This window comes from Periophthalmus magnuspinnatus, chromosome 3 (assembly GCF_009829125.3).
Source record: "Periophthalmus magnuspinnatus isolate fPerMag1 chromosome 3, fPerMag1.2.pri, whole genome shotgun sequence".
NCBI lineage: Eukaryota > Metazoa > Chordata > Actinopteri > Gobiiformes > Gobiidae > Periophthalmus > Periophthalmus magnuspinnatus.
The window spans coordinates 10,154,600-10,181,211 of record NC_047128.1 but is presented as its reverse complement, the minus strand read 5'-3'; the positions used below and the strand labels follow the sequence as shown (position 1 = coordinate 10,181,211).

The window sequence follows — 26,612 nt, the reverse complement described above, 5'->3', positions numbered from 1 at the left end:
AAACAAGAGCATGTGAGCGAAATTTGATAACATTTAATAAATAAATCATTCATTCATTCATTCATTTAATACACATAAATTAGCTTTATTATTTCTAAAAGTCTTCTGTCATTCTGTTGTTTAGAAAGAGATGCTTGTGTCTCAATGCTAATGGTAATGCCAATTTTGAGGCATAATAAATTTGAAAACGCCACAAACTTTAATAGGTTGTTCATTTTAAGTTTAACGATTTTAATAAAAGTGACTGTTAGCTTGGAGACACAGTGAGCCATCTAGCCATCATGCTGCTGTGGACTTAGCAATGATTAGGACAGGGCTTTTTAGAGCAGATCATCATCAAGCTACACCTTTATTAATCCCACATGGGCATTAGGCTGACAATCATGTTTCAATTCAAATTTACAAAAGGGCCACAAGATTGATCGCAATCAAAACGAAATCGCAATTTGAATGGACAGAATTTTTAAGCACCATAATTTCCTCCTCAAACAACAAAATCGGTGTTATTCTTCATACAATCTGCTAACCCTGTAGTTTAGATCTGTACAAACATGTTCTGAATTGAGATTCTTGTATTAGTTTGTCAGTTCACATTTCAGTCTTTTTGAGTTTAAAGGATGTGTTTAAAATGTGAACTTTGAACTTGAATTTTGAAAAACTGGAAATCTAATTTAATTCCAATGCTCTGGAAAAAACAAATGGATGTTTTTCTCAAATCGCTCAGCCCTAATTTGCTCTTAATTATGCTGTTAATCACTCAATAAGCAGCCCAAAAAGAACCAACGATCAACTGTCTGACCCTGTTAATATCCTCAGGACTCTCCACAGTGATCTTGGTGAGTCCGGGGACGTAGAGCTGTCCGCTGCCGTCAGGGTGCATCTTAATGTCCAGCTTCTCTGTCGGATTGTCCCCCAGCAAATTCCTGAAGAGGAAAAACATATTTAAGATCAGAGAAAGATAAATGTACACAGCTGACTTAAAGTATAGTTTCATTCATTTTGATTGTTGTCACAATATCAAAATTTCAAACTTGATACTAAGGCTACGCCATACTGATTACGATACCACGATGATGGTCACATTTTTTCTATAGCGCTTTTCCACCTTCAAGGCACTCAAAGCGCTTTACAACAAGGAACCACTCACCCATTCACACACACATTCATACACCAGTGTACGCATGATGAACACTTTAAGACAATAGAATGTGATTTTCAGCATTAAATGGTAGTACTTTATTAATATTCCCATCTGTGTAATCCCTCAGTGGTCCAGGTAGATTCCGTAGAGGTCCATGGGTGTATACTAGTCTATGTGTTTTATACTTGTTCTGGTACAGCTCAAGATCATTCTAAAGCCATTCAGGAAAGCTTCATTTCTGTCCTATGTAATGGGACTTTTTCAGTGTTCATACCTGCACAAATGAGTATCTAGTTTCAATACTAGTTTTAGTATTGATTAGTATCAGATTCTTCAACTGATTTTTCATCCCATTTTGTACTGGAAAATCTAGATTTTTAGCTGAAGCCCATTAATTTATGGAAACACTTAAAATGCACTGTAACTTTTCTGGTGGAGGGTCCCACATATACTTGTCTCTATGGAGATGTAATTGCTTTGTCAAGATTGTTCAACAAGTATGGCATTACAGTGCTTCCTCCTTTATCACAACGGTTACGTTCTAAAAATAGCCCGCAATAGGCAAAATCCACAAAATAGTCAGCATTATTTTTTACATTATATATGTTTTAAGGCTGTAAAATGCCTCACCACACACTTTTCTCAGATTTCTCTCTTGTTTAAATACTCCTCGATGATCACTTTAAATTTGTTGTTCACGTGCCCCTGCTCCAGCAGTATCTACAGAGGCTGCCTATCCGTGCAGAGAAACACTTTTAATTTTGAAATTTGTTGGTGCAGAACGCTTCATCAACATTGTGGGTTTTGTTGGGGAAAAAACTTGCAAATATACAGCACTTCAGAGTCACACTGCTAGCGATTGAACTTTTATGTAAATGTAACCCTAATATATTGTTCTCACCAGTCTCTTGAGGCTGTGGGTTTGGCGGATTACAGTTGGATTTAATATCTCATCTCATGCGCGCCCTAGTTGAGTCAACTTACATTTTTATCAGTCCACTCCTCAGGTCCCAAGTGGGACCCAGTATTATTATGAAGAAAGTAAATAATGTATTCAACATAATATAATAAATAATATTAATAATATATTATTGTTATAAATTTGGCTGAACACATCCTGTACTGTACAGGAGACTGATTGACAATGGTCTACAGTCCCTTAGCCAATCAGGACACAGAACACAATGCAATGTAAAAAAAAAAGCATGCAAAATTGCACACACAAAAAAGCGAAACAGCAAGACCGCGAAAGATGAACCGTGATATAGCGAGGGACAACTGTACACTTATCTCCATGGAAACAAGCAGGTGATGAAAAGAAGGCTGATCTGTGGATAGAACAACCTGCTCACAGTAAAAATACACGTTTTAACGACAACAGTAATCGCATAAATGCAAACTGGATAAAATTGGATAAGTTTAATGCCATACTGGGAAACATTCCAGGTAAAGCTTTAATTTCTCCAGAGACACACATGTAGCATGGTTCAATAAAAATTAAGTGTTTGTTTATGATTTATGAAGGCTATTAAAATGTAGCATTACCTTTTAGCCAACATGAATCATACTACTGCTGCCAAATACTTTCTGAAATCGTACTTTGTGTGAAAGCCATTATATAAGAAAACAGAAGATTTAAAAAGTTCAACAAGCCTATAGAGAATTATGTACATTCTCCTTTGCTACATCAATATAATGTTCCAGATAATCGGCTTAGTAAACATACACATTAAGCTCTATATCTAGCTCTACAAATCCAACATTTCAAGAAGAGCAGAGGATTACAACCGTTTATAATCTGAACACAAGGTTAATGTTATCACTCAAACTGTGCACTTCCCGTCTCCCGATGTGACCTGCTGTTCCCATGGCGATTTACAGATGTGCTGTGATGTAATCACTGGACAGATGTGAACTAGCTGACCCCGCCTTTATGTAACAACCGCTTTAGGGCTGAGTCATACACAAGCAGCACACGCCTTCCACACACCGACCTGGACCAGTGGAATCAGGTCTTGGAAACTGCTTTTTGTTGTACTGGTTTAGTTTCATTTCATCATGGTAATCAAGTTGGTATTTGGTGAAAAAAACTTTGGCAACCACCGAAAAATAGGCCTGTGTCATTTCTTTCAAAAAACACCCAAACTGATAATCTAAAAATTGTGTTATAGATTGGTTTTCCATACTTCCAATATTAATCTTTATGGTTTAAAGTCCTTTCAACTGACAACAATCACATCTATGGTGTTGAATAGCACCACTTTTTGTTTTATGTGGACAGGCCCAATAATTACAGAGATATTAACCATAAACCAGCTCAACAGTAAATTTTACCTGAGGATTCTGACCCATCTCCAGCTCAGGTTAAACTAGAGGGATTGCAGGCAACTGTGAGGTCACGTGAACAAACATAAGTGAAAGATTTTTTTCACAATAGCTTCAAAAAGTGGAGCCATTATACAACCCCAAAGATGATGTCAGTAGAAAAACATTTAAAGCCATAACATTAATGTGACAGGTTTGTGGAGCCAATCCATAAAAAATAATGAGAAGGTTCAACATTTGTGGATATTAGAAGCCTAGAATGTGAACCCAACCCATTACAACTGCATAAGGTCGTAGTCATTTTCCTTCTTTGCATTCGTTATCCTGTGAACAGCCCTGACCTCAGAGTCTCGTTGTAGATCTCCACCATGCTCACAGAGATGGTGTAGTCCCAGTCTGCCGCCTTCTCCGTCACCTCCGAGAACAGCAGTTGCAGAGCACGCTGGTTTATACCGGGGTTTTCAGGTACACCCTGAAAATGGATTGAGTTAGATGGACATAAAGAGGTTTTCTTTGTTATGGCAATTGTCCAAGAGTAGTTTTTGAGTTAATTGTCAAGTAAACGTGTTTGAAAGTACTTACTAAACTATAATATCAACTAAACTAAAGTACAACAATCATGAATCACTTTTTATCACAGTTTGGCAGGGGGTGCAACTTAAACGTTGATGCGAGTTATATGTGAAATTATTTAAATATATAATTTCACATCTTCCTTATTGCCACAATGACAACCACGCAAGGGCACTCTCTAAGCTCGAGTACAATTATGTACTATTCCTGTATGATTGAAAATTTCAACATTACGGTAATTTAAAAGACATCTGGAAAAGACTGAACAAAAATGTCCCCTAAAAGAAAATCATATCCTGCTGAGTCTAATGACAGCCACACGGATTGGAAGGGGTGCTTCTTCTACATCTGGGGTTGGCAGAGTTTTTCCAGAAGCGACACCGAGGATGAAGAATTCAATGTATTTAGTAATTCGGAGTGAGATCGAGAGTAAACTTGTTAGCTTGTTTTTTTTGCTTTAGTTATCTGGTTAACGGTTAATATCTTACGTTAACATACAAGACACATATTCAGTTTGTTGTGTATGCTTGATGTAGCTGAATAAATATAAATGTGTTACATTAGCGTGCTGTACTGCTATTCAGTATGTTGTTCTCCATTTTATTGTTATTATTATAACTTTCCTTTAAAGATAAAATGTCTGTTCTTGGTCTTGAATTTTGTAAAATAAAATTCCCCAAATAGAGGTGGTGGTCCCTCTGTATAAGAAGGGGGACCGGAGGGTGTGTTCCAATTACAGGGGAATCACACTCCTCAGCCTTCCCGGTAAGGTCTATTCCAGGGTACTGGAGAGGAGAATCCGACCGATAGTCGAACCTCGGATTCAGGAGGAGCAGTGTGGTTTTCGTCCTGGTCGTGGAACACTGGACCAGCTCTATACTCTCCATCGGGTCCTCGAGGGCTCATGGGAGTATGCCCAACCAGTCCACATGTGTTTTGTGGATCTGGAGAAGGCATTCGACCGTGTCCCTCGTGGTGTCCTTTGGGGGGTGCTCTGGGAGTATGGGGTCCGGGGCTCTTTGCTAAGGGCTGTCCGGTCCCTGTATGACCGGAGCAGGAGCTGTGTTCGCATTGCCGGCAGTAAGTCAGACCTGTTCCCGGTGCATGTTGGACTCCGCCAGGGCTGCCCTTTGTCACCGGTTCTGTTCATTATATTTATGGACAGAATTTCTAGGCGCAGCCAGGGGCCGGAGGGGGCCTGGTTTGGGAACCACAGGATTTCATCTCTGCCGTTTGCAGATGATGTTGTCCTGATGGCTTCTTCGAGCCAGGACCTGCAGCAGGCACTGGGGCGGTTTGCAGCCGAGTGTGAAGCGGCTAGGATGAGAATCAGCTCCTCCAAATCCGAGGCCATGGTTCTCGACCGGAAAAAGGTGGTTTGCTCTCTCCGGGTGGGTGGTGAGTCTCTGTCCCAAGTGGAGGAGTTCAAGTATCTCGGGGTCTTGTTCACGAGTGAGGGAAGGATGGAGCGGGAGATTGACAGGCGGATCGGTGCAGCGTCTGCAGTGATGCGGTCGCTGTATCGGTCCGTTGTGGTAAAGAAGGAGCTGAGCCGGAAGGCGAAGCTCTCGATTTACCGGTCAATCTACGTTCCTACCCTCACCTATGGTCATGAGCTCTGGGTAATGACCGAAAGGACAAGATCGCGGATACAAGCGGCTGAAATGGGCTTCCTCCGCAGAGTGGCCGGGCGCACCCTTAGGGATAGGGTGAGGAGCTCGGTCACACGGGAGGAGCTCGGAGTAGAGCCGCTGCTCCTACACGTTGAGAGGAACCAGCTGAGGTGGCTCGGGCATCTGCTCAGGATGCCTCCTGGACGCCTCCCTAGGGAGGAGGGGGGCCGGGAGGAGGCCCCGGGGAAGACCCAGGACACGCTGGAGGGACTATGTCTCTCGGCTGGCCTGGGAACGCCTTGGGGTCCCACCGGAGGAGCTGGAGGACGTGTCTGGGGTGAGGGAAGTCTGGGAGTCCCTGCTTAGACTGCTGCCCCCGCGACCCGGCCCCGGATAAGCGGAAGAAAATGAATGAATGGATGGATGGATGGATGGAAATTCCCCAAATAATGTGACTTATAGTCCAGTGCGACTTATGTTTTTTTCTTCATTATTATGCATTTTTTGGCTGGTACAACTTACTCTGGAGTGACTTATAGTCTGGAAAATACGGTACTGAGAAAAACATGTGTCCTCTATCTGCAGGTTAAATTTCTGGCAACACAGGTTCAGTTCTGATTTTCGTATCTTTGTTAAAACGGTAAAAGCACTGCTAAACAAGTTCCTTAGGTAAAAAGTCAACCAGTGAAGTACATTCACTACAAGACAAGATCAAACATCTGAATAAATGGTATTTCACATTAGCATTTGGTTACCTCCATGGTGTAGGTTTTCCCTGACCCTGTTTGTCCATAGGCAAAGATACAAACGTTAAAGCCGTCAATACAGGAAGTAACCAGGGACTGAACTTCCTGGAACACCTGCTCAAAATCAGAAGACAGAACAAAAAATGTAGGAATAATTGAGTCTAAAAAAATACATTCTGTAATTTAAACCTCTTCTGACCTCCTCCTGTGTGGATTTTGGAGGGAAGACCCGGTCCAGTTCAAAGGTCATGACTTTGCCCTTGTTGGAGAGGTAGAGGAGGGAATCATCATCTGAGTCGAAGCTGAGCATGCTCTTAGCATCAGAGGAGTCCTGCTCCTCCTGACTGACTGGGCGCACGCGGCAGAACACACGGATGTTTCCTTAAAATATGACGGTAAAGAATGAGAAAAGTGAACCAGTAACTAGGGATGTAACAATATACAAATCTCTACAATATTTTCACAATATGAATCTCACTGTACTATATCAATTACAATATTTTGTGGGGGTATAAAATGTGAATATGCAATTTCTTTCTTTTAAAATGTCTTGACAAGCCTTTGGTTCTTCTAGATTCAAACACAGTGTAGAAGGAACTGACTGCTCAGGTGAACTACAGTCATGGGCTTTGATGCAGAGTCTCTATGGCAACTGATGACACCAGCCTGTGCCTCTGGTATTAACTCCCATGTGAACAGAGCAGCAGTGCTAAATTAGCATACAATCTGATATTAAAGCCACAGTAGATATGTACATAAAAATAGGAAGGAGAAAAAAAATCATGTTTTTAGTTTATGTTTGTTGCACTGAAAGATACATCCATCCTCTGAGCAGACTTGCACTTCCTGACTTCTTTGGTCTAGAGGAGGGCCTCATCCTGCTTGATCAATATTTTCGTTTCCTTTAACTATAATCTCCCACAATATGGCAGAAAACACAATCCATCTCCATAGAGAATGTTCCGGAGTATGGTTTTAACTTTCCATTTCTATGGAATCCTGCATGTGACCTCCTCCAGAAAGTGACATACTGTACCTTTAACATTTTGAAGTCATAATTCATAATTCAGTTACCACATTTTTCCACAGTGTGTTGCATGGTCCATAGACTACTGACATGAACACTAGACCATGGAAACACGCACGCACACTCAGTTTCACAGACATCTCATGTGTTTGGTCTTTCACCTTTAAGCCGGACGAGCTCGTTGTGGCATTTCTTCCTCAGGTTCATTTCTCGTTTGTATTTCCGCAGCAGCTCCTGGTTTGTGCTGCTCACTTCACTGATCACCTGACAAATCTAAACACAGAACACATTTAGAAAAGTCTACACACATAACACATTTGGACAAGTCTACATACAGACCTTTAAATGATACTGCACATTTTAAAATGGTTTACTGTGATTATCCTGCATTATTTTTTAATCGCATCAGTGGCATAAAGTATTTTTACTTATTATTATATGTAATCACAATATTTCTTCGTAGCGATACATCATGTTTAGAAATGTGTTATGGTGACAGGCCTACTCTCAAGTACACATTTTGAGTCCTCTTTCCAACACTATATGAATGACATGGTGCCATACCTCCTGCTTGGCCTCTGCGATGGCCTTGTCCAGCATAAAGGGGAACTCCTGCACCTGTCTCTTCAGACTGTTGTAATCACTGGTGAGAGTCCTGAGAGCTGGCTGCAAACTCAGCAGGTTCATACGCACTCCTGAAATCACAATGTACAAACTCATTAGAGATCATTCAGTTTTATTAAAATAATGAATGTCATCATTTTAAAAAGTAAATGTTAAATGTTACTAAGGTTAACCAGAACTGACTATAAATGTCCGGTTTCAATCATGAATTCTTAAAATTACTATGCAACACAGCATTCTCTTCAAACAACAAAACCTCATTTATTCTTGTAAAAAAAAAAAAAAAAAAAAAAAAAAGCACATGTCCCTCCATGTGTGCTGTGTTATTTTGATCCAGAATGGAAACTGGAGCTATTAACATGCCGTCCTCCCCAGACGCAGCATGTAAACAAAGAGGCTTACAGTGTAAAAATTCTAACAGAGGTGGGCTATATTGTTTTTTGACCCAGGAATGACAAAAAATATGAACTTTTAAATGCTCTAAAACTGCTTTTGGCTTTACATGGCATTAATCAATTTGACTTGTGATGCATGCCATCTTTTTTCAGACAATCTCATAAATATGACTCAGAAAACAGTCCGTTGAGGCATTTCTATGTTATACAACACAGTTGCAATGTTCAGAAAGAAGATGGGAGAACGCTGTGTGTGTAAGAGCAGGGGAGTGTGGGGAAGAGCTACTGTCTGTGGCTGCTGCTGGAGACACAGCAGTGCGGACACAGGCATGTAACAAAATGAGAGGAGAGTTAGGAGGAAATATCAATATAAATTAATAAAACATAATAAAGTATAAGTGTGATAGTGGATTTCCTCTAGCAGTCTATATTAAGTGTATATTATAAAAACTGTTCTCAATATTTATTTTCACAAAATACAAAGCTGAGCTGTAAATCATTAAAGCTGAGCTGTAAATCACTAAACTAAAACCCTTCAGTGTTTGTTCTTTAATTTATTCGAATGTTTCAAGTTAATATCAGCAGTGTTGTATAGTTTGTTTAGTTTGTCCATTAGCAGGGAAAATTTGTATTTTTTTTTTTTTTCTGTGACTCAAATGTATCAAAATCGTATGCATATTGTGACCCATATCAAATTGTGGAAAAACTGTATGATGGCATCCTGAGTAAAAATATATGATGTACTGCATACACTAGTAATTCAATTAAGGTTGCTGTTATTAATCATAATATAAAGTAGAATGACAGTACTAGAGGAACTTACACTCACCTGAAGGATTATTAGGAACACCATACTAATACGGTGTTTGACCCCCTTTCGCCTTCAGAACTGCCTTAATTCTACGTGGCATTGATTCAACAAGGTGCTGAAAGCATTCTTTAGAAATGTTGGCCCATATTGATAGGATAGCATCTTGCAGTTGATGGAGATTTGTGGCATGCACATCCAGGTCACGAAGTTCCCTTTCCACCACATCCCAAAGATGCTCTATCGGGTTGAGATCTGGTGACTGTGGGGGCCATTGTAGTACAGTGAACTCATTGTCATGTTCAAGAAACCAATTTGAAATGATTCGAGCTTTATGACATGGTGCATTATCCTGCTGGAAGTAGCCATCAGAGGATGGATACATAGTGGTCATGAAGGGATGGACATGGTCAGAAACATTGTTCAGGTAGCCCGTGGCATTTAAACGATGCCCAATTGGCACTAAGGGACCTAAAGTGTGCCAAGAAAACATCCTCCACACCATTACACCACCACCACCAGCCTGCACAGTGGTAACAAGGCATGATGGATCCATGTTCTCATTCTGTTTATGCCAAATTCTGACTCTACCATTTGAATGTCTCAACAGAAATCGAGACTCATCAGACCAGGCAACATTTTTCCAGTCTTCAACTGTCCAATTTCGGTGAGCTCGTGCAAATTGTAGCCTCTTTTTCCTATTTGTAGTGGACATGAGTGGTACCCGGTGGGGTCTTCTGCTGTTGTAGCCCATCCGCCTCAAGGTTGCGCGGGTTGTGGCTTCACAAATGCTTTGCTGCATTCCTCGGTTGTAACAAGTGGTTATTTCAGTCAACGTTGCTCTTCTATCAGCTTGAATCACTCAGCCGATTCTCCTCTAACCTCTAGCATCAACAAGGCATTTTCGCCCACAGGACTGCCGCATACTGGATGTTTTTCCCTTTTCACATCATTCTTTGTAAACCCTAGAAATGGTTGTGCGTGAAAATCCCAGTAACTGAGCAGATTGTGAAATACTCAGACCTGTCTGAGTATTTCAGTCTATATCAGTCTATATCAGTCTGGCACCAACAACCATGCCACGCTCAAAATTGCTTAAATCACCTTTCTTTCCCATTCTGACATTCAGTTTGGAGTTCAGGAGATTGTCTTGACCAGGACCACACCCCTAAATGCATTGAAGCAACTGCAATGTGATTGGTTGATTAGATTATTGCATTAAGGAGAAATTGAACAAGTGTTCCTAATAATCCTTTAGGTGAGTGTATGTTGTCAACATAGTCACTTTAGTCATTGTCAACGGATCAACAGTATGTCCCTACAGGCCCACCATAGCAGTGTTTACCATATCACTTGGTGTATTCATTTCATTTTCAATGAATGTATTCTGGTAATTATACAGCAGTACAGAAAAGAAAACATGCTTTACCACAGTAGATGTTAATTTATAATTTTATGAACCCTTTACACATTATATGCACCGTAATGTATTTAATCTTAAATAAGATTCATGTGCAGTGTTTTTCTGACCTGCGAGGTTTTGGTGTACTGCTTTCATTTCGCTCTCCGCTCTGATAAATGCCTCTTCAATCACACGGTTCTTCTCCTCCTCCAGATTCTGCATCTCCGCCTCTAGTCGGCCCTGTGCTCGCTCCATCTCACCCTCGTACACCAGGATCTGTGGGGAAAAAACATTAAAGCAGATATATTATGTTTGTGTCTGCTATATAATTATAATCTATGACACCCACGGATTATCATGTTATAATTTGCACATTTTAAATCGCAATATTCATCTAAAATGACTTAATAAAAGAAACAAGCCCTCTGACTTCCACATTAGAAAACTGGGGTGCCCAATGGGAGCTGACATTGCAATAAACGTCATCACAGTGGATAGCTGCACATCACACAAGTGAGCAGCAGATTTATTTTTCTTCAATTTGTACCAAAATGACTACACGTTACTGCCAAATCCTTAAGAAAATGAAATTAAGAAACTAAAATTGAAGAACAAAGTAAGTCACAGTGGGCGTGTACAGGTGGCGGTGAAAACAGGGATTGATCTGCAATATCTTGAAAATAAGCAATTAAAGATTACTGAAACATGCACTAATCACTCCAAATACAACTTTGATGTTATTGCTTAGCCTAGAATGTTCCACAGTATGGCATCAAACTTATCAATAACCATGGAGAAAAGAAAATGGCACTACTAGCCCAAGTGACAGATCAGATCTGTAGAAAGGCGATTCTGCTGATAGTAAGAATGCATGTGTTTTAAAGGATTTATGAACAATTAAAACACATGTGATTGAAAAATGTTATGCTGCAGAACATTCCAGGCAAAGCACCCACATCTTCATGAAAGACCACCAAACCTCCCCTAGCAATAGAACTAATGCTGGTGTAACACGTGTAAAATGAGTACTCTTTACACTACACAATCCAGTAGGATATGGGTCACATCACAGTTTACAATGACCAGGTTCACAGAAGGAGAAGACTGGGGGCTACATTCACAATAAGATCAGACCTTAGACAGTCTATGAATGACCTCAGTGTGGCCCACAGCTTTAGTGAGTGAATGATGCAAATGCTGGAGGCATGCAGGAAACAGAAGAGGAACTGAATACAGGGTCAAGTGTGTAATATCAAACATGTACAACATTATGAAGCTTACAAAATAATAAGTACAAAGAAATCGTACATGACAAATGATGTACTACAAATGTTATTGTTTAGTATGGCAGTGCTTCTCTTCACTCTGCAGTTTGAGCATTTTTTTTTTATTTAGAGTCAAATCTATATATGTTTTTGTCTTGCTTTTGGTTATTTAGAAAAGCTACATTAACCTACCAATCTGGGCCCTTAGCTCGCCTGCGTTCTCAGCTCGCCTGTGTTCTCAGCTCGCCTGCGTTCTCAGCTCGCCTGCGTTCTCAGCTCGCCTGCGTTCTCAGCTCACCTGCGTTCTCAGCTCACCTGCGTTCTCAGCTGGGTGCAGGTGCGTTGGGAGTCATGAAGCTGTGTCTCCAGCTCTCTCAGGAGCTGTCTCTGCACTGACACCTGCTCTTGAAGAGCAGAGTTCTTCCCCTGGAGCTCAGATATGACCTTATGAGAGTCTGCTGACTGCACCTCCACCGTCTGAGTGACATACTGCGGACAGAGAAAGGACATGTGAGGCTATTCACATTAAAGCAAGCTTAGACGTTACCTTTTGTTATTTGATTATATTTAGCTTGATAAAATTATTTTTGTAAGTTATTGTTGGAAAGCATATTTTTTGCGTAATTATAACAAATGTTTGACCTGCTCCTGCTACTTTCACGTCTTTATCTTTATTAAGCTCTGTATGGGCATTTGTTATTTTAATTCTGAGCACTCGCATACCTCTCAGTGTGGGACGCTCCTGCTTTGTTCTGCTCTTAAGGAAATGGGTTTTATCATACTCTGGAGGGGTTGGTTTTATTTGTGAATGCAAATGGCCCCAACAGGAGTTTGATTACACAATCACAGCTGCTCGAATTAAATTAATACAAACAGACTCGATCAGACAGGGTTCCAAATAGCATCACAGGCAGGCCACAGTGTTACTATCCAGTGACCCCCCCACCCTGACTCTAGGGGGCGCTGTGTGTTCCCTCACCTTGACTCTGGGGAGTGCTGTGTGTTTCCTCACCATGACTCTGGGGGGCACTGTGTGTTCTCTCACCATGACTCTGGGGGGTGCTGCAGCCTGTGTGTTCCCTCACCTTGACACTAGGGGGTGCTGTGGCCAGTGTGTTTCCTCAACTTGACTCTAGGGGATGCTGTGGCCTGTGTGTTCCCTCACCTTGACTCTAGGCAGCGTTGTGTGTCCTCTTACCTTGACTCTAGGGGGCGCTGTGGCCTGTCGGTGCAGCTCGTCCTCACACTCCTGTATCCTCAGGCTGAGTTTGTGCTCTGCCTCAGTCTGGCTGCGCTCTGACTCCTGCAGTTGTCTTGTGGTCTGGTCCAGCTCTCTGTGAAGAGTCTCCACCTTCTGGCTCTTCTCCTGCAGGTCTCTCTCCAGCTCCACCAAACGCCGCTCCCTCTGCCGTGCCTGGCTCTCCCAACGGGTGACCTCCCTCTGAAGGGACTCTGCATTCTGGGACACAGGGGACAGTCAAGATGTTAGTATGTCTTATAGTTTAAACAAAAGCAAATGCATTATTATCATTTAGAGTTGATCTACATCACTTTCTGACTGGCCACTTGCTCGTCTCCATATAAATGTACTCGATGTTTGGATCAATAAAACTACCCGTAAATTAATATATGCAAGACTCGCAACTTTAATGCCAAACTATGGAACATTTCATGCTAAGCATCTCCATAGCTACAAGAGCATGGTGGACTCCCGTTACATAGTTACCTGGCTGTGGGAGCAGATGGGGCAGTTGTTGGAGGCGGGTTCTGAGCTCTTGCATATTTTCAGCTCCTGCTTCAGACGCTGATTCTCGACCACCAGCCGCTCCAACTGCTTCTCCAGGTCTGTCGCCCCCTGCAGGACAAACGGATGACAAGGGGGACTGAGCACTGAAACTACCCACAACCACATTTCAAATAGAGCTGCTGGGCAGTGGGCAGTGGGCAATACCTGGAGTACTAAAAGGAAGAGTAAGGAGGGACGGGGTCTGGAGTAATAAGGAACAGTGTGATTGGTCTAGCAGGGCAGTCTCTTGTGATGTCACCAACTACTTGAAATTGCAAAGGCCACTGAAGGCAACACACACTTCAGCGTAGGTGTTTTTGACCAGAAAGATGCAAATGTATCTAGTTTGCACTTAAGTTGCCAAAATGACTAAGAACAGTAGATAATGTTATTTCCAACACCATATACAGTGGTCCCTCGCTATATCGCGGTTCACTTTTCCAGATTGTAAAAAAAATGCAAAATTGCACAAAAACAATGTATCGCACATTGTGTTCTGCATCCTGATTGGCTGAGGGACATGCCCATCTCCTGTACAGTACAGAATGCGTTCCGCCAAATTTACATAAATGTTCTATGCTAGCAGTGTGACTCAAACACCGAGGCATCAAGAACACATTGAATGCCTCTACTTGGATGCCTCTAGTTGGTTGCCTTTACATTTGTGGACAAATGTACATCATCTTGACGGCCGTCTAGAGCGTCCGTTGGAGGCGAGTGCCTTTGGATGTTTTGTTTTCCCTGTGTCTTTGTGAACACTGCAGATTGAGAGTGGCTTTAGTGTGTTTATTACATAAAACCCATCAGCGGAGGTGATCAGCTCTGTGGTGGTATGTCTGTATCTAGCTGGGACTAGCCTTTACGCCTTTAGTCGGTGCGCCCGGCATAATTAAGTTGCCGCTAGTTTGTGGCTGATGTTCTTCTACTTGTTCTGGATAATGACGTTGCTTTGTCACTGGAGCGTAGTCTCTCATTGATTGACGCTTCAAACGCCAAAAAAAAACTTTCAGCTTTTGGACGAGTGAACAGAGCATCTGACGCTTGAACACGCGCCACAGAAACGCAGCACGGCCAAGATGCGCATCCACCATAGACTTTGCAGGTAAACATAAAGAAGAAGGAATATAACATAAGGACAACAGGAGCAATACGTTTTAACAAGGATGCAAAAAGGGTTGTAACCATCATAAGAATGGAGTCTGCTTTAACTTTGTGGATCAGTGACTGCAGGAAAAAGAACATTACGAGACATTACAGTGGAGCAGCGCCAGAATGAAGAAGCTCGTGACTCACTATTAATCATTTCTTATGTGTCCAACCTCGTAGATTGACCATTAAAATTTAATTTGTTACAGTATTTCTAAAAGCTGTAATTTTTATTTACAGTACAGTATGATATTTGGTTTTGTTCTATAATACTGTGCTTATATTTTAAAATCTACGAAGGCTTGAACTTTGAAACAAGAGAGAAATGAGAGAAATTGTTAATGCCTGTCTGAGACAATTGTATGAAATGTGTGGAGAGGGGTTTTCCAGCCTTAATATATATATAATAATTGTAAAAATAAAGTTTTCTATTCTCGGATTTCGTTTATTGCGGGTTATTTTTGGAATATATCTCCCGCGATAAACAAGGGAACACTGTACACAGTTTAGCATCAGAAAAAGTGGATTTAGTGTTTAATTTCAATTTTACAATGGAGCTTAAGAGTCAAAGCTGTTTTTTGTAATATAGCTGGTTTTCAATCCAGAAACACATTTTTTTTTTGTACCTTTTTGATATGCAGCATTTGTAGTTAATCACTTATACATCCTCCTACAGCTCAAATCTTATCATATTACAACTAAAATAACAAAAATCTCATTATCAAAGAAAGTGTACACACCATAAATACTGAGCTGCATACCTTGTTAGTATTGAAATATAGGCATTTTGGTATCGATCCGCTCATCACTACATCTGAGCAAGGCTAGCTAGCAACCGAACTATACTATAAGTAAAAGGTCTCCTTACGTTTTGTATTGAAATGGAAACTATAATAAAACAATGTTCCTTTATGTTGATGGTAAGCCAAGACACCACCCACAGAACATGGTCACTGTGTTACATAACAGGCACTTTACACCAGATCAATGCTGACAGCAACAGCCGTATTGATTGGTCCATCTATAAAACCATTGTGACAAAAAAAGAGACAGTCACCCAGAGCGAGCCAAGACTATAGTAGTTTAGTAATATACACAGATTTTTCCCTCTTAGCACTAGAGGGCAAAAAATGAATAAATAAATAAATCATAAAATATTTTATTTCATGTTATTCTTGATACTTAAATGAACAGTGCTTTTACTATGTAAACCCATTTTGTTTACCATTGTGGCTATAAAGCCTTATTATACATTTGCACCGAACTGCCAAAGCACACGCCCTGTTCGCAATTTTGTTTTTGTTCAACAACAATGGCAATAAAGCTTTCTAAACTTAGATCTAAAGGATACCAAATATTGCTGAGATTTTCTTGCACACTTTCTAAACATGTCCCCACTAGGACCCACTCTGTCCTTACAAAAGTTACCTCTGTAGATATAGTCTTTCTTATGACCTGCTTTGCTGCATGTTGAATTCCACACTTTCACTTTGTTTATTTTTCTAGGGGGAGTGGTTTGTACCAGTTCAGAGCGCAGTCTTTCCACCTCCTGGGTCTGGTCCAATAACTTCTCCTCCAGCTCCTCCACCTAAAAGACAGAAACATGTGCAATCAATGAGGAGCAGTAAAAGAAATACCTACGACAATGACAAGTTTGGAAAGCCCTCAAGGCATGAACATTATAACTGCAATTATAAGTGAACATAAGTGGTGGGACAATAGGCCACAATAAATACATACATACAACACAACAAATGCATTATCAAAATAAAGCCTTTCTTTGAACTCTTCCAGGTCTAATCTAGGGCTAAACAAGGTCGAACAGTGGACTACATCATTTTCACACTCACCATAGTTTCATCTAGAACAGTCGTTCTAGACTTAATGTTATTGCCTATCAATATTAAATCTTGAAAAGTATCCATCTAGTACGGCCACATATTGCATTCACTTGAATAAAAGAAGTAAAGTAGTTTCTGTTTTTATGAGAATAGTTTGGATGAACATGGTGTTGGGTCCTGAGCTGTCCATGAAAGCCACCCCACAGTATCCATAGGCTCTTTTTTAATTTGTTAGGTGTAAGCAATTTATTTTGTAATTAAGTTGATATATATATATATATATATATATATATATATGTATACTGCCTACCTCATACAATGATGAGTGTGAATAAAACTTACAAGATGCTGGCTCAGATGTTGCTCAGCCAAACCGAAACCGAAAGCTCCCAAATCCAGCACCCTGAGACTGTAAGGGCCGTAAGGAAGGAGGCCGAGGACTAGTGAGTGTGAGAGCCACAGTCCAGGATGAAACATCCAAGATTCATGAGTACATCAAAGACAAAGACAACAACAGATGACGTGCTCAGCGAATGTCTCACACAGTGGAATGCAGAGGAAGAGGTGCTGGAGGAACCATCATGGAGGGACAAGCCCCTGCACGGGATATACCACTGGAACATAACTGAAGTAGCTGATCAAGAAATTCTACCAATGGCTTGAGAAAAGCTAGACTGAAGGACAGCACAGAGCCACTAATCCTGGCTACACAGGAGCAGGCCTTGAGCACCCGAGCAATAGAGGCTCAGATCTACCACACCAGACAAGACAAGACCCAAGGCGTAGGCTGTGCAAAGAGGCCCATGAGACAATCCAGCTGCAGGGTGTAAGATGCTGGCAGGGAAAGCATACATGGAGCAGCATAACCAAGTGGTGTGCATAGTGTACAGAAACATCTGTGCATAGTACGGACTGGAAACCCCAAGATCAAGGTGGGAAACACTTCCAAAGATAGTGGAGAATGATCGAGCCAAGATCCTGTGGGACATCCAGATACAGACTGACAGAATGGTGATGGATAAACAACAGAGCAACGTCGTTTTGGTGGACATCGCAGTACCAAGTGATGGGAATATCAGGAAAAAGTAACATGAGAAACTAGAGAAATACCAGGGGCTCAAAGAAGAGCTGGAGAAAGCCTGGTGAAGGTATCAGTGGTGCCCGTGGACATCGGAGCACTCGGGGCACTGACCCCCAAACTGGAGGAGTGGCTACAGCAGATCCCAGGAAAAACATCAGACATCTCAGTCCAGAAAAGCACAGTACTAGGACCAGGAAAGATACTATGCAGAACCCTCAAGCTCCCAGGCCCCTGGTAGAGGTCCCGAGCATAGAAAAGAGGGGATGAGACCACTCGCAGAGGGTGAGGAGGGGATATATATATATATATATATATATATATATATATATATATATATATATATATATATATATATATATATATATATATATATATATTCTAGACTAAACTATGGTATATATAAAAACTAAAGACTGGACTGAGACTAAAACAGTAGCCTGCTCTTTAGGCGAATAAACACTAACACTAAATGCACCATGTCCTTATACAGCCATGTTTGGGATTAACTGGAGTGCGTCAGATCTGTGCACTACATTTCCACAGGTCAAACCAACTCCAGCAGCACGTCTTCAACTGTGGATTCTACAATAACTGCCCAATCTCACTACATCTCCTCAGGCCTTAGTACATGCGTTTTATCCCCTGATGATTGGGACATGTTCTTCACTGTGTCATCTGCAGAGAACCATTCATAGTTGGTCTATAAGTGTATATAAAATTTAAATAGTCATAAAACAGGATTTATGTCATGTCTTAAAACAGGATTAACCTCACTCATAAGAAACAAAACTTCTCATAAAAACATTTTTTTAAATGTATTTATTTTAATTTAAGTGCTCAGTTATGGAAGAGTATTGCATTCAATGTTATATTAGACTGAGTGACAGAATAGAGTGAAGTGCTTTGTTTTGTATTGTTTGAGTTTATATTTTTCCTAGTCTATTTTCTTAATGCATTATATTGCCGTGAAAAAACAAAATAAATGAAATCAAATCTGATTCTGAAGAACACGTTTGTTAATTTACAACAACAAAAAATCTGCGATTAACTTGAGGACCAGGCAGGTAAAATTACAAACTTTTGCTGTATTTAAAAAAAAATGAAAAATTGAACTATGGAATAAACTTTTCTTTTTGCAGTTTTGCTGCCATGGTAATACTAACTACAACTAGCATGCCAACGGTGGACTTCTTGATTCTCTGAGGGTAAAACACTTTACAAATAGATGCAGATGGCACACAATGGTCTCAGTTTGAAGCCTTGGAGCTTTTACATTATACCTGTACTGGGGGAAAAAAATACATACCGCCACTTTAACTGTTTCTCATCATCCTATAAATCAGTTCATTAAACAAACTGGCACATCTGACTGTATCTGTTACTAGCACTTATAGGTGAAGAGCTTTTATCCAAAACACAACAGCTAATAATACAGTGAGTAGAATCAGCAGCAGCTCAGAGGGTACGGAGAAGCACAGTGTTTAGAGTGCTTCATTAGATCAGTAGCACAGTACTGTCAGGGCCATGTTCACAGGCTCTGAACAGCTCCCACTCACATTAAAATAGACTCTCTTTAACACAGGGAAATCAGCTTGATGTTTGTGCCGGTGGAGGCTATAATAGTATTGTGTCGCTACGCCTGTCACAGCAACACCTTTTTGAAATGCGATATATTGCTACAGGAAATACAGGAAAACAGGCCCCCAATAAAATGGCATCACATAGCAAAGGGTCCAGATTAAGTAGGCTTGTCTTGTGTTTTTATTATAGTCTTATATATTTTTGGATGACTTTGGACTGTCGATAGTATTTATCCTGTAATAATGTTCATCCCACTATCTGAATTTGAAATACTAATGACCCCCAAAAAGCCTCTTGCACAGGGTCCTCTCAAAGCTACATACAGTCCTGGTTTTGACTGCATGGTGACTTGTGACCTCTGACCTGTGTTTGCAGCCGGGTCACGAGCTGCTCCTCCTCTGCACTGGGACGGTCGGATTCACTGGGTTCTGACAGCGGGACACCTGCAGGGAAAGGGAAAGTGTTTGCTTTGAAATAATTGTACAGTAATACATAACATATGTGTATAGAGGATTATACTGTGCCTTTATAATAATGCTATTTCCACTCTCACCGTTGCAGAGGGCAGGTGCAGGAGAGCCTTTGGCTGAGTCCACAGTAGTTCTTTCGTCTGTGTTTTGCTGCTGTAGCTGTTGGACCAGCAGGTGCCGAGTGACCTCCTCAGAGCGCAGCCGGGCCTGGAACTCACACACCTTCTCCTGGAGAGTCTGACACAATGGCACAGTGTAAGAGCAGCTTAATGTCATTAGCCTTTATTGAACCAGGACAGTCTCCGAGCAGAGATTGAGAAACTTGTCACTGGGATGCTGGGCCATAGTTACGTCTTCTTCAGACTAGGCATGGGACAAAATTGAAATTTGGTGTTATGATTATTATGGCCAAAATAATTGTGATTAATAATTATATCACGATAATGATTAAAGCTGCTGACAGTTTATTCATATCCATAACATTTTTAATTATGATTTTTATGTTATGTTATGAATAAGCTTCATGTTTAAACTACTTTTATATAATTGTTCGTTGCTTTCAACTAAAACAGCTACAATCTAGTGAATAACATTCACTAGAGATAAAATTATCTCTGTTGGCGATTATCATGATTATATAAAATGTCCCACGAACAATTTTTGTCCACCCTTTCTATCACGATAAATGATATTATCGTTTACTGTCTCATCCCTTGTTCATACTGAACACAGATCTGCAGTACGTAGACCAAAATAGTTTCAAACTCGTAAAGCCAAATGAGAGGAGCTCAGACGGCCCTGGCAGCACTGAGATAGAGTCGCATAGATCCAAATTCATTCCGTCAGGAGTGCATTTTCACTGGAAGCTGCAGTCCTCCATAGGCTTTTTTCTTATATAAATTGTTAGTTATCACAGGAACCATGGTCTCATAAGAATACCACTCCTACACAGTGTTCGCAGTTGCTCCATGTGCAGTCTGTGCAAGTTGTTATACGCATATATTTGTGTACATTTGTTTTTTATTGACATTTATGTGAAGCACTTTGGGCAGTTGAAGTCATTTTAAATGTGCTATAGAAATAAACATGAATTGAATCCGCAAGGTTCATTTTTAGTGGTAGGGAATCAAAGAAACACATTACATTACCCAACACTACTCTGTTAAAAGCAGCTGAATCCAGGCTATGCAAGAGGAAAAATGTAGTTAGTATCTGGAGACTTGTTACGGAGCTGGACAAGAAAAAGCAAGCACTGGCGGTGGCACTTGGGCTCGAATGGAGAGCCACAGAAACAGTGTTAAAAATATCCGCGGAAGATTTCAACGTGGATAACGGTATGGAAACGTTGCTTGCAAAACTTTGAGAGAAGAAAAAGGTCGCGCTTACGAAGCATACTCTTACTTTGAAAAAAGTTTATTTTTATGTTCTATCACGATACCATGCGAGAGTCGCGGCTTCACCGTTTTACCTGTGTGTGAACATGGCGGCTGAATAAAAACCTATCTGCGGAATTTACAACTATAGCACAGATGAGGGAAAATGAAGGGATGGCACACACTGAAGGGACCGGAAGTATCTGAAGCATGGAGGGTATTACATTGGCTGAAATCCAGAGCCAGGACCAGGTGAAATTCTGAGAGAGCGGGACAGACAATGAGAGAGAGAAACACAGAAGTCAAATATGGGAAAAGGTTCATTTAAATAACAGAGCAGACAGGTGAAGGGAAGAACATATTGTACTTGTGGGCCCATGGAGTTGATAGAAAATGCAGAGTCACAGGTTTGGCAGAGGAGCAGTGATGGTGAGTGATGTCCCAAAGGAACAGAAAACATGAGTAAGCAGAAGTTAGAGCTGCGAACGAACCATGACTCAGCATTTAAACTGGACTCAGATTAGCTTTAGGACAAATACAAATACATAAGGATTCAGGGTAGTCATTTGACTGTCAGCTTATAACTGGCACAATATAGTTCCGATGAGAACTTTGCCTCTTGGTGCAAAAACCACACTGGAATAAATAATTACACATTTGTTTTAGAGAGCTTTTCTGTTGTTTCTTTACTGATCAAATGAAATTTCAAAACTGTAAAAAATAGTGGGATTTTTTCAAAAGAAAAATAGATTTTACTTTTTTTAATACACACTGAAATCATGTCTTACCTGTATGAGCAGGTGCTGGGTAGGGGAGCTGCTCTCGTTCAGCTCGGAGCTCAGTGACGATCGCCGTGGAAACGCAGACGAAGGTAAAGACAGAAACGAGCTGTCCTCTTCACCATCACTCATCAGGAAGTCCAATGAGCTCGCTACAACATACACAAGAGAATATAAGTGAGAAATACAGGTGATAAACAGGCACAAAAACATCATGGGGTTAAATGGTTGCTTGCTGCTACTGTAGGATTTGTACCTTATATCATGTATCATCCAAACGGGCCAAGCTAATAAACAGCAGGCTTTCCACAGCTGTGATCTGTCCCTGTTACTGCAGCCTGGCACAGGGTTCACAATGTTTTTTCACCCAATACTTCATTGTGTGAGAACCTGAAAATCTCTTTTTGAACTAGTTGTGCAAACTGCCAACAGCTAAAGATGTTGACCTTAATACCACAGAACCATCTGACTTTACAAAATCTTCTTATAGGTTCCCCAATGTGCCACAAGGACCTATATATATGTTCAAGAACGTGAGCCAAAATACACCTTGGAAAAAGGGTAAAGTTAATAATTTTTCAGACGAAATTGTGAAGAGAATTTGTGGTCACTGATATGCGTTCTGTAGTGATGTTATACAAGACAATCTGACAGGTGATGCAAGAGAAAATATTCACTTTAAACTGCCTTCAAATCACTTTTTATTTGTGCTTTGTGTGTCTTGAATTGTGTGCTATACAAGTAGTATGTATTATTATGATTATTATGATAATGATTGTTAAATGTTGAAAGCTTGTGTGTCATAGTGTAGTCAGGAGCTCAAATCAACCCTTAAATAATAGGTACACTGTGGGAAATATCTGGGCATTAACTCAGCTTAGGGCAAACACATAACTGCATTCAGCACTGTATGCAACCACTATTTATGTTAAATTATTTACTGATATCATATTTGTGCCAGATGCCCTTCCAGTCACTACCAGTCAAACACTGGGGTACAAGCAGTATCGGCAATGAGTCAAAACTACACAAGAGCTTGACAAACCTGATGTGATGTGCAGTAGTTTCATTAGAGGGATGTGATAGTGCTCTAAAGGGGGAGTGACTTAGTGCAGAGAGCAACAGGCAGGGAAGACTCGGCATCAAAAACAAAAATGAAATTTGTATTATTATTATTAATGTTATTTTCTGCGAATATAGCATTTTCAACAATCAAAAGGCAACATAATGAACTAAATATTTCATGTGTTAGCAGTTAATACCCAATAGAAGTAAAATATTCCCTTTCTAAGGAGTTTTAATTAGTTATTTTTGTGATAAATGTTGGCTTTTTTGGATAAGACAACTATAGTATGAAATGAGGAGAGTTAACGCCTTAAACCACTACATGACTGGCTACATTAAGCTGCATTTTAAAAGACTGCCCAAATGAATACCTTTGAAACCATTTCCACCATATTGTTTCAATCTTAAAAAGGCACAATGTAACTTTATAAAGGTAGAACATCACATGCACAACGGTATGCAATTAGAAAAGTTCAAACCAGACTTTGTGCTACAGACTCCACAAGAATAGCCTCTCTGCATGACTCTACCGTACCTTTCCATCACTCCACTTTGGACAATGGGCTTTTTCAGTGAAGGCCGTGTGTCCGTCCGTGTGCCCGTAAAGGTGTTTGAACCCATTGTCTGTCACTTGAGTGTGTTTTATTAAATGTTTGGGGGTTGTTCTTTTCCAGGGGACTGCAGATGTAAATTGCATATTGAGGCTTTAACTGTGTAACAGTTTAGAAAAGTTCAACATAACATGGAAATAAAATATTACTATACTGTACTGCATTTCATTTAAAATCATAGTTAGGAATTTTAAATATTAGTGCACATAATTGAACATCACACATAAAGAATAGTTGTCTGTCTGACAGTCTGGGAGTGTGCACAACACCATAACATACAAATGTGCTTACAGGAACAAGCAGCATGTCACTCATCACCTGCTTAGCTCCTGTATGTAACCTTTAGCTCTGATCATATTTTAAAACTGTTTAGGGAGTGAAACAACATGAGCAATGTGTCAACAGTATGTGAAACTACTACAATTTAACTGATGAATTCTAAATTCACTATAAATTTTGCTTTTTTTTTTTTTTTTTTTTTTTTTTTTTTTTTTTTTTTTTGTAATTCATAAATCTAACTGATTAAAGCGGCAATCATAACTTATAGGCTACCATACATGTGTCATTCAAATCAGGAGTGATCATAAAGGGCTGCATGTTAGTTCGCTCACTGTGTCTCAAAAGCCAACAGTCACTTTAATTAAAATCAGAAAATAATTTTGCCTCAAAATTATCATTAGCATTGAGACATGTTTAATCACAGAAGTGTCCTCTGGTGAAGTATTCATTTTATTTGTGTAATGTTTAACATGTTGTCAGTGACATCCACCCACAGCTCCCTGTCCACTGCCTCATCTTTAAAGTTCAATTCTGTCCTATGAATGTGACTTTTAGTATCTAGTAATACCTGCGAACAATGAGTATCTAGTTTTGATACTAGTTTCAGTATCTGATTTTCAATATGTTTGATAACCCCATTTAATACAATAACTTCTATACAGCTTGATGTCAATACAAATGGCAGGTGAATCAATTTTGAACCCTACCTAATAAGTCCATTTCTGTTTATGCAATGACATGGAAAAACAACATTAGTTTGACACCTGGCCTAAAACTCATGTACAGTAAAACAAGCTCTGAAACTCTTGCCTCTTCCCTCTGAGCCACAATAGCTGCTGTGTTTTAAGTAACCCTGATCTCCTTTGCTCTTCTGGGACCAACAGTGTAAGGCGATAAGCTCTTATGTACTCAAACACCACCACAAGAAAACACAAATCTAAGTATATTCTAGCATTTTACAGTGTTATAATCTTACCTGTTTGCTGCATTGACAATGACACCTCTCTCTAATGCTCACTGGACTTCCATTCATTAATTTAAAAGGTACGTTTAGCAGCTAGCCCCTCCCTTCACACAACAACAGACATGCCAAAAATGCGGCCGGCTGGGTTCTCCCGGTTTCACCCATTTCCTGCTCACCGTCCAATGAGATGTCGTTCTTCCAGAGCTCCTGCAGGCAGGGGGCGTGGCCAAGGTCCCAGGTCTTTCTTGTGCCAAACATGACCGCAGGGTTGAGCAGAGCACTGGACCGCGGGACCGGCTGTGAGGGGGAGAGGGGGAATTAAGAGTTAGTGCCAAAATATAACCATTATAATCCAGTAAAATATAAAATGCATGGCTTGCAAACCACATAAATGTATAGATGCAAATGTTTCGGTCATTGGGTAAAAACTTTATACAGCAAAAATGGCCTTACATTGTATTGACTCTGGCCAGCAAGATGAATTCTCGTGCTGTGAGTTCAAACCATAGACTCTATAAAAGAAGTGGACCAAGCAAGTTTGATGTCACCCATAGCGTTCAGCCCTAGTCAAAAAGCTCATCGAGGCTAGCAGTTATAGGGGTGAATTTGGAGCAGAGTTCCATATTTGGTTGTATGATACTCCATGATTAGAATCCCAGAGAGTCAATCCGGAGGCAGGCTGTTGAAGGTAACAACCCTCCCCACCCTTCCCGCTGGTTTTGCAGGGAGTGTGCGCTTAGCAATGCTGTCAATCAAACCTGTTGCTAAAGCTATCGGGGGTGACCTCAGGGAAAGAAGGCACCTGATTTGTCTGCTGTTATTGTTCATATCTTGTTTCACGGACACAATAGTGAAATAAAAATATCAGGACTATGTAGAGCTGGTTAATACGAACATTTTACAACCAAAATGACGAGACTGACAGCAGCAGTTACAGAGTGAGGGCAGACAGTTTTTCAGTGTAAAGTGAATGGGAGCCAGAGTTGATGGAGCCAAAAGCGTGTCCAGGATCACTTCCCATTTGGAAGGAGGTGGCTAGCAGATTAGCTATGTCCATTTATATAAACAGTGTATGATTCAAACTCCTATAAATCTACCCAGTGGTTCAGACCAGTCACAGCTCAGCACTGTGGTTTCAGCGGAACTAAAATGTGAAGCTCCCAAACAAACCAAAAAATCCTAATTTAGCAAATATACAGACTAAAAATTTAAAAATATGCAGAAGATTAGAGACAGGGAAGATGTCCGCTTTCGATCTCAACTGGATGTAACAAAACTGATTGGTCAAAGCATCACCACAGAGTAAAAATATTCGTCATGACTTTCCTCCATTTCCCAAGCCTCCACAGCAAGAGCCGTTTCAGATTGATAATGTGTAGTACTTTAACAAGTAATTATATAGTTAATTGGCTCACTGATGTGGTAGCAATCTATTAGTAAGAGCAGTCCTGACTTTGTTGTTGGTGAGGTGTAGGTTTGTTAATCCCAAATTTCTAAAGAGTCTTGGCCCAAGAACACAACAGCAATAAGCCATGTCGGCAAAAACAAAGTGAGAGAACAAATTTACATATTCTATTCACCATGTCAAGAGCATAACATGCTAGAACAAATGGCAACATTACATGTAACTACAATATGATCCAGCTAAATAATAGACTGAAAGAGCAAAGGATCACCACATTGTGTAGTTCCAGTCCCCCTGCTCAAGTATCCTACC

At 40.5% G+C, this 26,612-nt stretch overlaps 1 protein-coding gene across 4 annotated transcripts in view; it reads right to left on the bottom strand.

The window, feature by feature from the left end:
- The window catches only part of kifc3 (kinesin family member C3), a 94,458-nt gene that overhangs the window by 19,351 nt on the left and 48,495 nt on the right, over window positions 1-26,612 (bottom strand). For all 4 annotated transcript variants that reach the window (XM_055232537.1, XM_055232534.1, XM_055232535.1 and 1 more), the window contains exons 2-16: window positions 25,072-25,192; window positions 21,986-22,128; window positions 19,908-20,061; window positions 19,718-19,797; window positions 16,374-16,439; window positions 13,646-13,774; window positions 13,118-13,378; window positions 12,235-12,408; window positions 10,783-10,930; window positions 7,990-8,120; window positions 7,587-7,698; window positions 6,598-6,779; window positions 6,408-6,512; window positions 3,808-3,938; window positions 800-923 (exon numbers count right to left, since the gene is read on the bottom strand). In XM_055232537.1, the coding sequence (XP_055088512.1) occupies window positions 800-923; window positions 3,808-3,938; window positions 6,408-6,512; window positions 6,598-6,779; window positions 7,587-7,698; window positions 7,990-8,120; window positions 10,783-10,930; window positions 12,235-12,408; window positions 13,118-13,378; window positions 13,646-13,774; window positions 16,374-16,439; window positions 19,718-19,797; window positions 19,908-20,061; window positions 21,986-22,128; window positions 25,072-25,153 (2,022 nt within the window). In that variant the 5' untranslated portion in view covers window positions 25,154-25,192. The remainder of the gene's footprint in view (window positions 1-799; window positions 924-3,807; window positions 3,939-6,407; window positions 6,513-6,597; window positions 6,780-7,586; window positions 7,699-7,989; window positions 8,121-10,782; window positions 10,931-12,234; window positions 12,409-13,117; window positions 13,379-13,645; window positions 13,775-16,373; window positions 16,440-19,717; window positions 19,798-19,907; window positions 20,062-21,985; window positions 22,129-25,071; window positions 25,193-26,612) is intronic.